Source organism: Myotis nattereri (genome assembly GCF_964212035.1).
Source record: "Myotis nattereri genome assembly, chromosome: 1".
NCBI lineage: Eukaryota > Metazoa > Chordata > Mammalia > Chiroptera > Vespertilionidae > Myotis > Myotis nattereri.
This window is the reverse complement of record NC_138075.1, coordinates 79,347,573-79,365,212: the sequence shown is the minus strand read 5'-3', so window position 1 is coordinate 79,365,212 and position 17,640 is coordinate 79,347,573. Positions and strand designations below refer to the sequence as shown.

At 44.2% G+C, this 17,640-nt stretch overlaps 1 protein-coding gene across 1 annotated transcript; it reads left to right on the top strand.

Annotated features, from left to right (window-relative positions):
- Positions 1-1,122: 1,122 nt before the first annotated feature.
- Positions 1,123-15,785, top strand: LOC308533046 (granzyme B-like; the record flags this gene model as incomplete). Its single annotated transcript, XM_081110784.1, has 6 exons — positions 1,123-1,205; positions 12,614-12,723; positions 13,737-13,881; positions 14,401-14,536; positions 14,717-14,974; positions 15,609-15,785. The coding sequence occupies 6 exons, from the start codon at positions 1,123-1,125 to the stop codon at positions 15,783-15,785; spliced, it is 909 nt and encodes a 302-aa protein (XP_080966910.1).
- Between the last annotated feature and the right edge of the window lie 1,855 nt (positions 15,786-17,640).

Below are 17,640 nucleotides of genomic sequence, written 5' to 3'. Positions count from 1 at the left end.
TAAGGTTTTCAAAGACTTCTTTATATATTTTAGATGCCAATTTTTCAGCAGGTTATTGTAAATATAATCTACCAATCCAAGTTCTTTGTATCACTGTTATGAGGCCTTTGGTTAAATAGACACTTTAAATTTTCAAAGACTCCAAACTACTAATTTCTGCCTATTGTCTTGGAATTCTACATATTTTCTGAAAAGTAGAAAAAAAACTAATTGTTGGCAAAATTTCTCATTATTTCTCATAATGCTCAGGAACTCCAGAACCTCCAGGTGTGTAATTACCATGAGGTAAATTCCTGAACATATCAGGAAACATTTCCATCTTCAACTGTATGTTTGCATGATGTGTTGGAAGTGTTGCCTCTTCAGAAAAGTCTTCCCCAACCCTATAAAAGGTCAGGCTAACTGGTCGCATTCTCTCATAATTTTTTCCTACAGTACACGTGATACCATTCATAATCATGCCTGTGTGTTTATTTGGCTAATGTATGTCTCACTCCTCAAGATTAGAAACTAAATCTGTTATTGCTCACCATTTATTTGGTAGAATGCCACACACAGAGAAAGTGCTTAACACATCCTTTCTGAATGAAACTATTGCCCAAGCATGGACTTTCCATCTCCATCTGTGTTATGTAAAAATCCTTCCCTGGCAGACTCTCTAGTGTTCCTACGATTTGGCTCCTTCATGTCAGTTCAAACAATGAACAGTCTCAGAATTTGCAGAAAATAACATTTCTGACTTTAATCTCAGGGGCACCGTCATCTCTCAGTGAGGTTCTCACGTGGCTAAATGACTAAAGAGTCAACTGCTCTTGAGAAACAGTGAACCACGGAAAGTTGGTTTGTGGTGACAGCAGTTAATTGCAAGGCTGCGGTTATTGACTAATCAAAATGAGTTCTCAGCTTTAACTCATTCCCCCAAGCATTTCCCTTCCTTTTTCTATGACAGACTATTTTATTTTTATTCAATTTAAGGCAATGAAAGGACTGTCAAGGTTATACTATGACTAAGTCAAGGTGGAATGTCTACTTCCCATCAGGAAGCCATGGCACAGGGTTATCACATTGGACCCACCCCTAGTGCTCCCATTGTTCACCTATCCCAGGTTCCCTAGGTACATCATGTGCACCCTTCTCCTCTCAGTCTGGCTGCAGTTTGGGTTCAAGGTGAGATGTCAGATGATAATATCGGTGTGCAGCATCAGGTATGTAGTTCACTATAATTTTCTTTAATGACTGAAAACTAAATGCAAATCCTAGAGAGAGTCTAGTGCAGTGATGGCGAACCTATGATATGCGAACTCATTTTTTTGGTTGATTTTTCTTTGTTAAATGGCATTTAAATATACAAAATAAATATCAAAACTATAAGTCTTTGTTTTACTATGGTTGCAAATATCAAAAAATTTCTATATGTGACACGGCACCAGAGTTAAGTTAGGGTTTTTCAAAATGCTGACACACCGAGCTCAAAAGGTTCGCCATCACTGGCTCTAGTGAGATTCCTAAAGATGAAATTCATTCTTCATATGAAAAGGCAACACTGGAAATCCTAATTTGTTGTCCACTTTTAGAATGTCATGTTCCTAGAAAGGTTACTTAATGGGGGGGGGAAGGTAGTGATATGCAGGAAGGGGGCTACATATAACAGCACCTAAAAGTAATTTTTAAATGGCAAAGAGGATGAGATCAAAGTCCAGAAATGAGATACAGAGACAGAAAAAGGAAGAGATAAAGCTTTTTGTTGGATTGACAAAAATGCACTTGGTGACAATGATCAGTTCTAAAAAATTCCTCCAAACCCCATTCCCTGGGGATCCCAAGAAGCTCTTGAAAAGCCATTTCTTTTCTATGTTTGATTCTTCAACAGTCTCCTATCTACTAAGGAATTTAAGAGCTAGTACATCTCACTATGCCTCTCCTTATACCTCCACGTTCATCCTTGCCCTAAAGGCCACACTTTCTCTATTTTGCACTATGTCTTATCATCCCCATCATTCCCTGACAGCATTAAATGAAGCTCTGTGTGCACATTGTCCCCAATTCTTCTTTGGCTGTGTCACTATCTGGTTCTATCACCACACAACTGTAAAACAGGAAGAATGACGAATGACGTATGTGGAAGAGTGAGGGAAAAATACCACCTTTTCTGAGGCCAACAGTTTTTCCTGGGGACTGTGTAGGGCTGAGCCCCAGCTCTTCCTTTGTTACTAAAGTATCTGCCACGTGCACATCCCTTTTTCCCCCATGAAATGCTTTGCCTTTTGAAGCACAGGATAAGCCTCCTACCCTCAGTGGGGCAGAGAATCTCAGATTGCTCCTTATAAGGCTGCCATGCCAGCTTTACCAACAGAAAGTATTTAGGTGAAATTCCTGGTCAGTCCCCCAGAAACTCATTGTAAAAAGCAAGAAGAAAGGGCATCATAATCCTTGGTTAAACCGAGGGGAGAAATATCCAAACATTGCCAGGAGGGGATACTATGAGAAGAAAATATTTCAATGAAACGATATCCAGGGGTGCGGGAGTATCTTGTTGTAATTTCTGAGAAGACTCTCTGAGCATGACTTCCAGCCTGAGATACAAGGAGAAAATATCCCAAATCCTACTTCCCTGTTCTGGTTTGTTCTGACCCCTAGAGAAACAGAGCCTGAAGCAAGGATAACAGTGGCAACCATTTATTTAGGAGGTGCAAGCCCAGGCAGTGACAGGGAGGACAGAGAATGGATCAGGGTCGGATGCAGTGCACAAGATAGTGATATTACCACAGCTAGCCACTACTGCACAGCAAGTTGCTAAGAGACAAGGCAAGTTGCTCAGCAAGCTTGGTCATTCAGCTTATAGGACTTATCCAGAGGGATTGTGAGGAGTGTCACAGGAAAGGGAAGGAGAGTCACAGGAAAGGGAGAGCATTCTGTGCCTGAGACTAAAATCTGAATGTATTGCTTGCTAAGTAGGGGAGAGTTGTACTTGTGAAGGAGAGTGTCTCTGAACCCAGCAAAAGCTAATCTTATATAGGATCTGGGAAATGGGAAATCCAGAATTTCATGGATGTTCAGATATAGGAATGTTTGGGGACTGGCTGGATTTTAGCTGTGGGATTGTGGGAAATCATAGCTATTTGGCTGCTATCATCTTACCCCCCAGAAAGCCAATGAAAGGGCAACTAGAATAGGAGAGAGAGAGAGAAAGAAGCAGCCCAACTTGTTTAGTCATAAAAAGGGATGTGGAGCCCCGGCAGGTGGCTCAGTTGATTGGAGTGTCGCTTGGTACACCAAAATGTTTGTGGGTTGGATTTCTGGTCAGGGGACATAAGTAAGTTGCTGGTTCAATCCCCAGTAGGGGCATGTATGGGAGGCAGTCGATCGATGTTTTCCTTTCACATTCTTCTCTCTCTCTCTCTCTCTCTCTCTCTCTCTCTCTCTCTCTCTCTCTCCCTCCCCATCTGTTTTTCTCTCCCTCCTTCCCTCCTCATTCCTCTTTCTCCCTCAAATCACTAACTATATCCTTGGGTGAGGACTTTAAAAAAGGGACATGTAGCCCTGACCTGTGTGCTAAGTGGTTAGTGTGTCTGCACTGCACCAAAGGGTCATGGGTTCAATTCCCAGTCAAGAGCAGGTAAGGACAGTATTTGAGTTGCTGGTTCAATCCCCATTTCTTGTCAGCATGGGTGCAGGAGGCATCCAATCAATGTGTCTCTCTAACATCAATATTTCTCTTCTCTCTCTCTCTCTCTCTCTCTCTCTCTCTCTCTCTCTCTCTCACACACACACACACACACACACACACACACACACACACTTCCTCCCTCCTTCCCTTCCACTCTCTCTGAAAATCAATGAAAAAATATCCTCGGGTGAGGATTAACAAAACAAAAAAAGTTGGGGGGGAGAGCTTGGAGGGGTGACCTGGAGGAAAGAGATAGGGTGAAAGTCAGTCCCTCAGAAACTCATTGTAAAAAGCAAGAAGAAAGGGCATCATAAACTTGGTTAAACGTGGGGTAGAAATATCCAGAGGTGGCCAGGAGGGAATACTCTGCACAGTAAGGATAATGGAACAAGCTTTACCTAGTGAGAGGACCAAGAAGAAATTATCAGCAGGTACATCCTAGAATAGCATCTTCTTTTTCAGTTTTTCTTAAAAAATAAATAGACCCTTTGAGCCCAAACTGCTACCTCCATACTGGCCCCATAAAATTCTGATTCTGGTTGCCCAAAACATGGGGAAGAAAACAAATATTTTTCACCATCCAGCTCAGTGAGGGGTCATCACAACAACCTCTCTCGCACCTGGACCCGCCATGGAAGAGTAATTTGCAGGAGTGCCTATCAGAGCGAAACTGCAGCCTGGCCTCTGTGCCCTGATGCTCTCCCCTGGACAAGAGAACCCTGGGGCCCCAAACACAGAGGCAGACAGCAGAGTTAGAGTACCTTGTCCAGGGACCTGGGATTAAAGGTAGAAAAGTGCCCATAGACCTACAAACCCTCTCCATCTCTGCCCAGCCCTGGGTTCCCTCTCAGATCTACTCCTCATCATCTCCCCCTTTCATTGGTGTAGACATCCCTGAAAGGATCCCATTTCGGATCATTTCCAAACACAAGCCTCCCAAGGAGGAGAGCTGGGAGGAGACTCTGTATCACACACTTAGTGTGTAAGGCACCTGGAGAGAAGGGCTTTCTAACTTTCTCCTGGAAAACATGGAAACCTTGGTTTTCTTTCTAGATGAGGGCTTCATTAAATCATTTTTGTAGCTTATGCAGTCTTTTTTTAAAAAAAAAAAAATCCTCACCTGAGAATATGTTAATGGTTTTAGAGAGATGAAGGGTGGGGGGCGGAAGGGTAGAGAGAGAAACATCTATCAGTTGCTTCTGTGATTTTTTGGGAAGATGGAACCCCCAACCTACGTTTGGGTTCTGACCAGGAATGAAACACACTCTGATGTATGAGTCAACACTCTACCCAACTGAACAACCCTGCCAGGGCTATATAGATAATGTGTATTATATTAAGGAAATTTCTTGCCCTTTTGATCTGCCAAAAGGTTATGTTTGTTATGTGTGAATGTTGAATTTTTTTTCTTTATTGTTTAAGGTATTACATATGTGTCCTTATCCCCCCAGTGAATGTTGACTTTTATCAAATGTTTATTAAGTTTTCTCTCTTATATTTTTCTTATTGAGATAACAATATTTTTCCTCCAATTTGTGTAGCAAATTATGTTACTTGGCCTTTCTAAGGTCAAATGATATCTACATCCTTAGTTGCTCATATTGTATTAACTTTTTATATATTGATGAGCTAATTTTGACAGTTGATACTTTGTGTAGGCGGTTTGTGATTATAAATTGTGATAAGATTGGGCTATAAATCTCCTTTCTTATTCTGTTGTTTGTATCAAGGTTACACCAGCCTTATAAGATGATATAGTATTCCTTCTTTTTCTCTTTTCTGCAAGATGTTGTAGCTGAAAAGTTTTCCTTCCTTGAATTTCAGTAGAAATTAACAAGAAAGCCATCAAGGTCGGTTCTCTATGTGGAAAATGATTGAATGCTGATGCAATTTCATTGATGGTTCAAGTGTTACCTAAGTTTGCAATTTTTTCCTGTGTAGGTGTTAGCGATGTTCTGTTCTGACTACATTTTAAATGTATTAGTGTAAGTTTTTTATAAAATTCTTGACTTAGCTTTTAATGGCCTACAGTAGTTATAAAAAATATCCCCTTATTAGTTCCTCATAATAAATATTTGCACCTTCTCTCTTTTTTCCTTGATTATATTCTCCAGACATTTGTCAATTTTATTAGCCTTTTCCAATAATCTTTCCTTTATTAAAACTCTCTGTTGTATGTTTACATTCTTCATTACCTTCTGCTGCCTCTTATTATTTCTTCCTCCTACTTTATTTCTAGCATAGAAAATCCTCCTGCCACAGTTCCACTGGTACACGGCTCTCAGAAGCCCAGCAATAACTGAGTTCTGGGCAGACTCTGAAGGGCAGGCTGGGATGCTCCAGATCTTCTGCTTTGTTCATTTAAGGCTCCAGTGTTGCTTCCTGGTATTTGGTCAGAAACAGAGGAACTTAACAGCAGGGAAATATCTACAACTAGGAGATGTCATACTAAGATTTGGGGACAGATGGGGATGTGACACAAGCATCCTATGTGTGAATTAGATTTTCCAAACATGACACTTCGTTACATCTGCCCTGAACTGAGAAATAGAGAGAAAGACCCACCGGTTTTTCAGTCATATATTACAGGTTCTGGTAAATGACTCAGTAGCATCCCTCTTACCTAGCCCAAACCAAACATATAGACATGGTAAGAAAGTGCACACCCTGAGTGAGATGGGAAGACAAAGAATCCATTCACTCCAGAAGGGTGAGGTATGACCTTCAGGCCTTGAGGGAACTAAATGCTTTGGGGAAAGGAAATGGCCTTGCTGGGCAAAGTTCCTGGGGAGATAAAGGTCCTCAGGTGGGGCATGGGGTTGGAGGGGGTAGGTGTTGCAATCCAAGGTCACATAAAAGGCAACATCACAACTCAGAACAGGGCTCCATTCCAACTCTCTCCCACCCAGGAAAACAGTCAGCACCAATTGATTTGAGGGTGGGGGGGGGGGGCTCTCTATTGTTATACTTACTCCAGTTTGGTGAGGATGAGCACACTGTCTTCACCCAAGCTCACTTCTCCTCCTCTTTTCTCTGTAGTCCTCTCTACTCATGATCCCAGACATTCGCTCACTCCAGAGTTTTACTGAATTATCCCCAACCCAACATTCCAACCTTGCTCTTTGTTGCTGGGTGGGCCATAGGAAAAATTAGAGTGTTCTAGTAGATGCCAAAAGTCTAGAAATCTCATAGATGTGCGTCTGTCCTGTAGACGTCTTTCTCTCCCCATCCCTGCCCTTTCTCCCCATCCTTACTACTACAGAGTCCAGATGGAAGCACAATCTTCTCCACTCCAACACATAACCTAGGTTCTCTTTCACTGACTGGTCTCTCCCTCAAAACTGTTTCTGATGTCATGTAAACACTCCAGAAACTCTGACTGCCATCCCACCCTCCTAATAGAATTGTAGAGCTAACCCTAACTGAGGGAGGAATCTCTTCTCAACAACACAGTGGAGTCTCATGGACAGATCAGATCAGCCAAGTTCTGGCCCATTCTACCTGTAGGTTCTAATTGTAGCATAACTTGAGAATGATCAGGCTCAGGGAAATGGGTTTATAGCAGGAGCCTCAAATGCCATGTGTGAGTGTGGGAAGGTCATTTCATTGTGCCATTGTCATTGCCTACAAGGAATGGCCCTGCCCACTTGCAATAAGCACTAGATGTGATTTGGTGGGAGGCTAAGGCCCAAGGTGATTGACTGCCCATCATGGGCCAGGCATGGCATTCTGATGCATGTTGGGGAAGAACATCAGGGAAAGGATAAGAGCAAAGGGAGTACATGATCCAAATGAACTTTTCCATCACGATATGGTTGCCACTGAGATACCTTCCTCTTCTAAGAGAACAAGAGTCCCAGATTAGACATATAGACACAACTTTTATTCTTCAACACCTCTTTAATTTTCCCCCAGACTCCTGGGACAATATAATAAATGATGATGTTTGTAGAGCTGTGGATAAGATCACAGAATATGAAACTACATCCCTGCACTGTTCCGTCCCCCTCTTGTGAGCTGAGTGATATAGAGCAAGCCCCCTACCTTCTCAGGGCCTTACATTTCTCATTTGTAAAATGTAAGAAATATCAATAGCTAACTCAAAGGTTGCAGTTAGGATCTATGGTCAGAGTTCAATAAATATTATCTAGCGTGAAGATGTTAGTTATTATTTCCTAATTTATAGTAATCATATCATATTTATCTGACTAATTATATCTTATTTTCCAGGTATGTTTATTATTAATTTATACTTAGACACAGATTCTTAAAATTACAAGTCACAGATGAAATTCACTATCTCTTAGTTTGATTCAACTTTGGTCACATTTAGAAAGAAATTTAATCTCTCCAGGGGGGCTTTCCCCAGATGGGGTTCTCTCTTAGGAAAGTTCCTGTTTCATACTCTTTCCACATATCTGCCACCTCAGTAAGATTTCCCCTCACTTATTTCATATTTCTACTTCTGGACTTGAGAGAACTTTCCTACATGGCCTTGGTCATTTGCTAGCCATTGAAGTTAAAAGAAAAGGCTGCCCTTTCATTTTCAGCCTAATCAGCATAGCATGTCAAGGCGGCTATGTTCAAGATCCCAGACCAATTCTTGAAAAATCAACCCAAATTGTTAGGGAGGCAGAAATGAGGATAGTGAGAAAGGTCCAAAGGAGACACACAGATGCCCAGCAAACACATGGAAGATGCTAAACCTCATTAGTTATTAAAAATATGTAAACCCAAACTATAATGAGATACCATTCCATTCCCACTAAGATGGCTATAATAAATAATAATAAATAATAACCAGTGTTGGCAGGAAGTGAAGAAATGAAAGTATTTATATGTTGTTGGTGGGAATGTAAAATGGTGTAACCATTGCAATAAACAGTTTAGTGATTCCTCAAATACTTAAACCTAGGATTACCATATCACCCAGCAATTCTACTCCTAGGTATATAGCTAAGAGAAATGAAAACATATCCTCAACACTGAAGTTTTTACACAAGTATTTTTAAAATATATTTTATTGATCCTTTACAGAGAGGAAGGGAGAGGATAGAGAGTTAGAAACATCGATGAGAGAGAAACATCGATCAGCTGCCTCCTGCACACCCCCCACAGGGGATGTGCCCACAACCAAGGTACATGCCCTTGACTGGAATTAAACCTGGGACCTTTCAATCCGCAGGCCAACGCTCCATCCGCTGAGCCAAACCGGTTATGGCTTACACAAATATTTTTAGCAGCATTAATCACTACAGGCACAAGGTGGTAACAATCCAAATATCGAAGATAAAGGGATAAATTGAGATACACACACACACACACACACACACACACACACGGAATATTATTTAGCCATAAAATAATACTGATATATGCTACAACTTGGATGAACCTCAAAGTCATCATGCTAAGTGAAAGAAGCCAAACACAACAGCTCACATATTACATGATTCCTTTCATATGAAATATCCAGAATATGCAAATCCATCAGAGACAGGAATAAGACCAGTCATTGCCAGAGGTCAGGGTGGGGTGTTGCTGGTAGAGGGAGAATGGAAAGTAATTAAGTACCAATTAATTTGTGGGTACACACAACTTAATGGGTATAAATAAAATGTTCTGCTGGGGTCATGAGAAAGCTTTGAAACTAGAGAGAGGTATGTTGCACATTTAAATTGGTTCCACTGAATTGTACACTTTCAAATAGTTAATTTTATGTTATGCAAAGTTCACCTCAATATTTAATAAACATAATATTATATTTAACATAATCCTCTTTTAGTTTTATAAAATGCAGATATACATGAGAGTAAAATGTGTTAGTTCATACATCAATACAGTAAAGATGATTATCAATGAACAATCTGAAATAAGGTTATTTTAATTATTTTCTCTATGATTAAATTGTTTTTAAAATTTTCCAATAACTTTAAAAATTAATGGCATGTTAAAATTTTTAATAATAGGAAACAGAAGCTACAGTGGAATTGAATAATAGATTTTTAAGAACATGGGGCAAATTCTTACATCATAGGGTTAAGTTGAGATATAAGAAAGTGGTATTGTATATACAACATAAATATAACAATTTATATATAGTATGATCCCAAGTACTTAAAATGCACGTCTTATGGTAACACTGTATGGGGGAGATGGGGTTGGGCAAATGAGTGACATTTTTCTTTTTTACTTTCCAAACCTTTTTTGTTTTTTATTTCAAAGTACTGCTTTATATAATTAGTCATTTTATATTATATGAACATCAATCTATGATAACAAAAGCATAATATGCTAATTAGACCAGACAGCCCAACGACTTTCCAGACGAAACCAGGGCTGTGAGGGCCAAGCCCCTTGCACAAATTTTGTGCATCGAGCCTCTAGTATAATTATAATTGTAAAATAAATTTTATGACAAGAATGGACTGATTTTCATATTTCCAAATTAGAGTCAACTGCCCATTTACACAGAACAGTCTTTGCATGAAGCCCAAAAGGCCACAGCATAAAAATGAGTGATCCTGTAGCCCCTTTGGTTTTGCTGATCAACAGTTTTGTAAAAAGCAGTTGCAGGTGTGTCAACTAAGGTCTGAGACAGTAGAAGCAGAAGATTTAGTCTCAGCAGAAAAATGCCAAAACGGGAGCTGGACAAAAGAAGAAACAAGGACATGACCAGAGGCTGATGCCTTAATAGACACCTGTGCTCCCTGCAGGACGCAAGGCCAACTTTCCTTAATGAGCATATTTACCACTGTCATCAGAAAGGTTCTTTATTTTGTAAATGTCTGTATGAGGCAGGCTGAATTCAAAAAACATAGAGGTTTGGAGTGTATGTGCTATGACAAGGAAGACGTTTACACTGAAGTTATATATTTTGATACATAATGTTCCTCATAGAAAAATTGTAAAATATAAAAAACATAAAGGTGGACATTTTAATTACCAAACTCTAACCACTCAGAGATACTTAGTCAACCTTTGAATAGAATTGGGCCAAGGCTGTTTAGAAGCAATGGTCCTTCACAGTGTAGTGAGCTCATTAGCATAATTTGCTTAGCAAGTGTGAGCCTATTGTGTGCCAAGCCTGCTCTAGCAGAAGTGTGGCTCTGCACAGAGCACAGAGGATACTGAAAGGACAATTATTGCCCTTTGGTTGACAAGCACGCTTTCTCACTTCATTCGATATCGACAATTTAGTAACCTGAACTTCCTTTGAGGAAATAGCCCTTTCCACTCCTAGTTCCAGTGGTTTGGGTGGGACTGACCACTGCCAACCCAAAGTAAGGATGACCTACACTTTGGTCAATCAGTGGGTTCAACTGCAAGGGCAATAATGATTCCTTACACTAAGCCAGCGGTTCTCAACCTGTGGGTCGCGACCCCTTTGGCGGTCGAACAACCCTTTCACAGGGATCGCCTAAGACCATCCTGCATATCAGATGTTTACATTAATATTCATAACAGTAGCAACATTACAGTTATGAAGTAGCAACGAAAATAATTTTATAGTTGGGTCACAACATGAGGAACGGTATTTAAAGGGCCAGAAGGTTAAGAACCACTGCTCTAGGCCTCTAGGCCACTACATATCAAGGACAGTACTTTTGTTTAAAACGTTGACAAGACAGATGGAGCATTTGTAAATGAAACCCCTCGGCAGGAAACTGTGATGATGAATGGGTTGCTATGTCTGTTTAGTAGATGGTGGTGATGCTCTGTTCCTCCCCTTGCATCACTCTACCATAGCCCTCCCCACTCAGTACTCTGCTCTCTGATGTTTCTATCTCCCCCACCAGATGGCCACCTTTCTCTAAAGCAGCAATTTTCAACTAATGTCCCACAAGAACTTTTAAAACATGCAATACCAGACTATTTGGTCAGGAGCACTAACCTGTTTTCCCTGAGATCATCAAATTTAAAAATTACAACAGCCCGGCTGTTGTGGCTCAGTGACTGAGCGTAGACCTATGAACCCAGAGGTCACTGTTCAATTCCCGGTCTGGGCACATACACAGGTATTGGGCTTGATCCCTAGTGTGGAGCATGCAGGAGGCAGCCAATCAAGGATTCTCTCATCATTAATGTTTCATTTCTCTCTCTGTCTTCTTTCCTTTTTGAAATCAATAAAAATTATATTTTAAAAAATGACAACAGCCAAAACAACAATAGTCATCTGGTGTGAATGCCCTCTGTGGAACCATAAATAAATAGGTCATATAATAGAATTGCATTTTATTGGTCATGGTGCATAATATAGTTGTGTCTGATTGTTTAATTCTTGGTACCAGAAGTTCTTATATAGAAGTATAGGCACCTGATTTTTTAAGTCACTTTGGAGCAAAAAGGGTAGTTAATTACTTTTTTCTTTTTGCAAAACCATCAAAAGTATAGCTATTTTTTGTGAGATATACAAAAAAATATTTTTTAGTGTGCCACAGAATTTTAGTAGTTTATGTGCAATGAAGAAGTAAAACGTTGAAAATCACTGCTCTAAAAACAGGAGACACATCTCCACTATGTTTGTCCATAGGACAGAGAAGGACCTAAACAGACACATGCAAAAGAAATTACCCTGATGGACTCAGTAGCATGGAAATGAGGCACTGGGGGTTCTCTCACTGGGGACTCAGGTTTCTGGGCTCCAGTACCTCTGTTGGTCCATACCACATTCCATAGGCCCCCCCCCCCCACCCATCTTGTAACCTTGGGTTCCTGCTCAGGGCTGGAGTCTGCTTAAGGTCTGCTCTGAGTCATCAGCTGTGGGTACTGATGTGGTCACTGCATACTGTTTACACAACCACACAGAGACCATCATCAGGCAGGAGTTGTGGGGGCAGAGATGCTTCATAGAAAGCCTCCTGGGATGAAGCTCTACAAAACCAGAGGGGGACTCAGGTAACAGAGCCCACCGACACTTCCTGCCTCTTCTGGGCGTGCGAACAGAGCACAGAGAAACACCAGCAGCTCTGACCTGAGCAGTCTTCCTGGGAAGATGCAGCCACCCCTGCTCATGCTCCTGCTGGCCTTTTTCCCACTCCCCTCGGCTGAGGCAGGTGAGTGACCATCCCCACCCTCACAGGCCCAACCCATCCCACATTAGCACAGACCTCCTGGCCCTTCTGCACATCCCTGACCCAGCTCTCCAACAGCAATGTTCTGAACCTCAGCTCCCATCCCATCTCAGACCCACACACATGATGCTGGATGAGCTACAAGCAGAAATGACAGGACAGAAGCCTATTCTCAAGAAAAGCCGGGGGGCACAATGCCCTCCCCAGGCCCTACCTGTGCCAAGTGGAGAGTGGAACTTCCTAGAAGTGCATGGCAGAGGCTGGGAAACTGCAGAGGGCAGAGCAGTCCTGGCTTCCATGTCTGTGATGAGACAGGGGCTGTCCTCAGGGTCTGCTTAGGAGAGAAGCCCAGAGCTCGGCAGACCCCACAGTTGGTGGGGTCACTGTCCCCAGAAGACTGCTGTTTCCTCTGCTCCATCTCAAGGTCCCTCAGTCCCTTTCTCCAGCTCTGCTTTTCTTCCCAGGCCTTTAGCAGGTCCTCTCCTTAAAGGATGAGCCAGTGAAGTTGGCAGCCCCAAACTTCTCTGCTTTCCAGAATCCCACACCACTGGCATTACCGACCCAATTCCAGAGGCCCATTGGGCGCCAACCCTTCCAGGCAGCTAACAAACACTTACCGGGAACTCCTCATGTATCAGCATCTAGATCCCTTAAGTCCTAGACACTGCAAAGTGCACTATCCTGGACGTCACAGCACCACAAGGGCCTCAGAAGCTCACCCAACACCAAGCGAAGTCAGGAGAGGAACTATCAGAAGCCTCCAGGCTTCTCTGTCCCTAAGACCTGTATTCTCACCTGCAACTATGTGTCAGGCAAAGTCACAGGCCCACCCCTTTGCTATTCCCTCTCCAGATGAGAAAGTTGAGGGCCCTCCCCACCCCCTGCAACTCCAGGCCAGTCCAGCCTCCCAAGTGCCCATGTGCCTGAGTCATCAAGCCAGTGCCTGCCTGGTGGACTCAGTGGGAACACACAAGTGCAACACACTTTTCCTTCAGGGGAGATCATCGGGGGACATGAAGCCAGGCCCCACTCCCGCCCCTACATGGCCTATCTTCGCATTAAAAATAAGAAGGAGTACATGTGTGGCGGTGTCCTTGTGCAAAAGAACTATGTTCTGACAGCTGCTCACTGCAAAGGAAGGTAAGGGGCCGCAGCCAGGCTACACCTCCTGAGACCCCTACAAGGACCCTCTCCTCCATCCCGGGAGCTGCAGCCCAGGGCAGCTCCCCAGGCTCGTAATAACTCAAGCCCATGAGACCTCATCAGAGAAGCCATCAGGGATCATGATGGAGCAATGAGAGGCTGGGAAATAGGACAAGTAATCTCTGGGCTCAGAGGGTCAGAGGTGACAACAAGTAACACAGGAAGAGGAGGACCACACTCGGCAAATAAAGCAGCGGTGGACCATGAACACATGCATTAGGGTCAAAATGAAAATGCAAGCAATTCATGGCATTTCCTGAGGGCCAGAAAGCTCCCAGCTCCCTAACCTCAGTGTCATTGAGAAGTAGAATCACTCGGCCCCTTCCCCCTGTTGCCTTGATTTCCCCAGTCTGCAGCCCTGCCCTGCCCCAGCTATGACCTGCCCTTCACAGCTCCTGAGCTAAATCTCCTGTGACTCTATGTCCCCACCATTCACCCAATCTGCTCTCTGTGCAGGTCAATCAGTGTCATCCTCGGGGCCCATAACATCAAAGAGAAGGAGAAGACCCAACAGGATATCCTGGTGAAAAGAGCCATCCCGCACCCAAAGTTTAATAAGAGGAAAGGCACCTATGACATCATGTTACTGCAGGTGAGGAAACCTGCTGCTCTTGCAGTTTTGGGATCTCATTGTATCTCCTCTCACTGTGAACCGTCCCGTCCTTTCCTCCCATTCTGGCGACCTGACCAGTCCTAGTGACTCAAGTGTCCCTCAGGGTCCAGGCTCAGAGACCACTGGCTGACCTGGGTTCCCTTGCCTCTTCCCCACCAGCTGGAGAGAAACATCGAGCAAACTGATGCTGTGAAGCCCCTCCCACCGCCCAGGGGCAAGGACCTGCCGAGGCCAGGAGATAACTGCACTGTGGCGGGCTGGGGAGAGGTCACACGGAGGGGCCCTGGCTCAGACACTCTGCAGGAGGTAGAGCTGACCCTGCAGGCAGATTTGAAGTGTAAAAGGCGCTTTAACCGTTACAATGAGAACATTCAACTGTGTGTGGGGAACCCAAGAGAAAATAAGACTTCCTTTCAGGTGATACTGAACATCTGCCTGGCTTGGTTCTGGGGAGAAGGGTGTTTGGGTAGAAAGTAGGACCTGGGACCCAGGCAGGGAGGTGGACTCCTTCACCCTCTAGGTTGTAATCTTTCTCCCCAGAAAGAAAAAAGGGGAGCCGCCAGAGCAGGGAGGAATAGGGTCTCCAAGGGCCTACAAGGGCCCCTGGTCACTCCAAACACGGTGTGGATATCCCTAGTCTGTAGCCCTGCCCTGGGGAGGGGGATGTGTAACACTGTGGCCCAAGCTGGGGCAATGCAGTGAGATCACTATTCCCTGGGTGTGCAGAAGTTACACCTGGTGGTTCCTCAGGGCTGGTTAGTGGTGTCAGCCCACCTGCCTGCTCTCGGGTCCTTACACAGTAGCTGCAGCCACAGTCCTGCAGCACCTTCATAGCCAGAGGATCAGGGACCTGGGGGAGCAGAGGGAGCCACCACCGGGGGTGAAGTGAAGCAGTGACAATGTCCAGGCTGAGGGGCCCATGGGAACCTGCCTGCCTGCTTATCTCCCAAGTGAACACCATGCAAGGCAGCCTTCTCCGAGAGGGGCTTGGGATGGCAAGGAGGGCAGGGCCAGGAGAACTGGCTCAGTCTTTCCCTCTCTCTGTCCACAGGGGGACTCCGGGGGGCCTCTCCTGTGTAGAAATGGGATCCAGGGCATTGTCTCCTATGGAAGCGATGATGGGACACCGCCACGAGTCTTCACCAAAGTCGCCAGTTTCCTTCCCTGGATAAAGAAAACCATGGAAAGCCTCCAACTGCAGGAATCAGACCATCTTCTCTGGAGCTAATCCAGGACCGCACTGCAGGGAGGGAGGTGGAGCCAGAAACCAAATAAATGTCTCTTAGCTGATGGGAAGAGCTGGGTATTTTGTTTATTCTATGACCCTCATTCACAGGCACCAGCTCTGCTCAGAAGGCCAATAGCAGTAGTTTTTCTCTGTTCTACTTCCTCCTCTTACCCCCCCCCCCCCTTCCCCGCTCCCAAACCCCATGCAAAGCTGTTACCAGGTCCTTCTTGGCCACACCTGCACCTGAAGGGCCAGCACCATTAAGAGAAAACATGAATCTCTCAGGTCCTGGGCTCAGTGTGAAGGTCTTACTTCTTCCTCTGTGTTATGAGCTGAGAGGAAAGGACTAGCACATGGGTGCTGGGCACCAAGCAGGCACAGCCTGGGCTGCAGCTCAGGAGGCCCCACCCCACAGGGGAGAGGAGGGCTCTCCTGAGCAGGACATTGTTCTCCAGCAACCAGGGAGTGGCAGGGTTGGGGTCTGGGGGCTGGTGAGGAGAGACAGAGGTGGAAGAGGGAGGGAAGTCCTGAGAAGCTCCTCATTCCCTCCTGGGCTGAATTTCTCTCCCTGCCCTTTTCTGCCCTCCTCTGAACTCAGGGCTTAGCTTGGCCTCCAGTCTCCTGGCTGCCCCTATTTCTCATCCCTGCTGACCACTGAGCATCCTCAGAGTCCACCAACCCTGCGCCCCACAGACCACACTGGTCTGAGCTCCCACTTCTGCATATCCCTCCCACCTAGGACACCCAGAGTGCCCAGGTTCCAGCAGGGCCTGGTCACTGAGTTGCCACCCAGCTTATGTCTGGCACAGGGTGACTGGAGGACCAGGACTGTGTTGGCCCCATGCAGGGCCCTGGAGGACAGGGCGGCAGGGTGTCTGCAGAACACCTGGCCCCATCTCTCACTGGGCAGAGCCAGCTCCACCCTCACAGCCAGCCCAGTGTCCTGTATTTGTGTTTTATTTTTATTGCTCATTACACTCTGTTTGAATTGTATCATTTGGGTCTCTAGAACAGCATCATGTGGGCTTTGGAAATGAATTTATTTCTTTCATTTCTAGACGTGCAGCCCCCAAACTGTTCACTGTCTCATCCTCTTCACCTCGGGGAGAGGGCAGCAGGTGAGGAGCAGGCAGGGCAGCAGCCTCATTTCCATGAGCCATAAAAGTAGCAGATATAATTGGTGACAGCATGGATGGACCTAGAGGATATTATACTCAGGGAAATAAGTCAGACTGAGAAAGACCAATACCATATGATTTCACTTATATGTAGAATCTAAAGAACAAGTTAATGAGCAAACAAAATTGAAACAGACTCATAAATAAAAAGAACAGACTGATGGTTGCCAGAGGGGAAGGGGTTAGGGGGACCAGGCAAATAAAAGTGAAAAGATTAATAAGTACAAACTGGTAGTTAGAAAATAGTGACTAGGATGCAAAGTACAGCACAGGGAATACAGTCAATAATATTGTCATAACTATGCGTGGTGCCAGGTGGGTACTGGAAATATTGGGGGCAACAATTTGTAAAGTGTATGATTTTCTAATCACTATGCTCTACACCTGACAGTAATACAAAATAATATTGAAAGTGGACAGTAATTGGAAAATACAATTTAAAACACAGTAAACGTAGCAGGCATGAATGTCACTGTGATACTGTTATAATTATCCCAGTTGTTAATTGACAGGAACGAAGCAAAGGGAAGGCCTGATAATATAGGCATGACATTTGTGCCAGAAAGCTGCAGTTTCACACTCTCCAGGTCTGTTCCCCACAGATCCTGGTGGAAGGGACTGGACAAAGAAAGAATAGAAGCATGCTCAGTAAGTCTGAATGCCATAGGAAAGGTGTT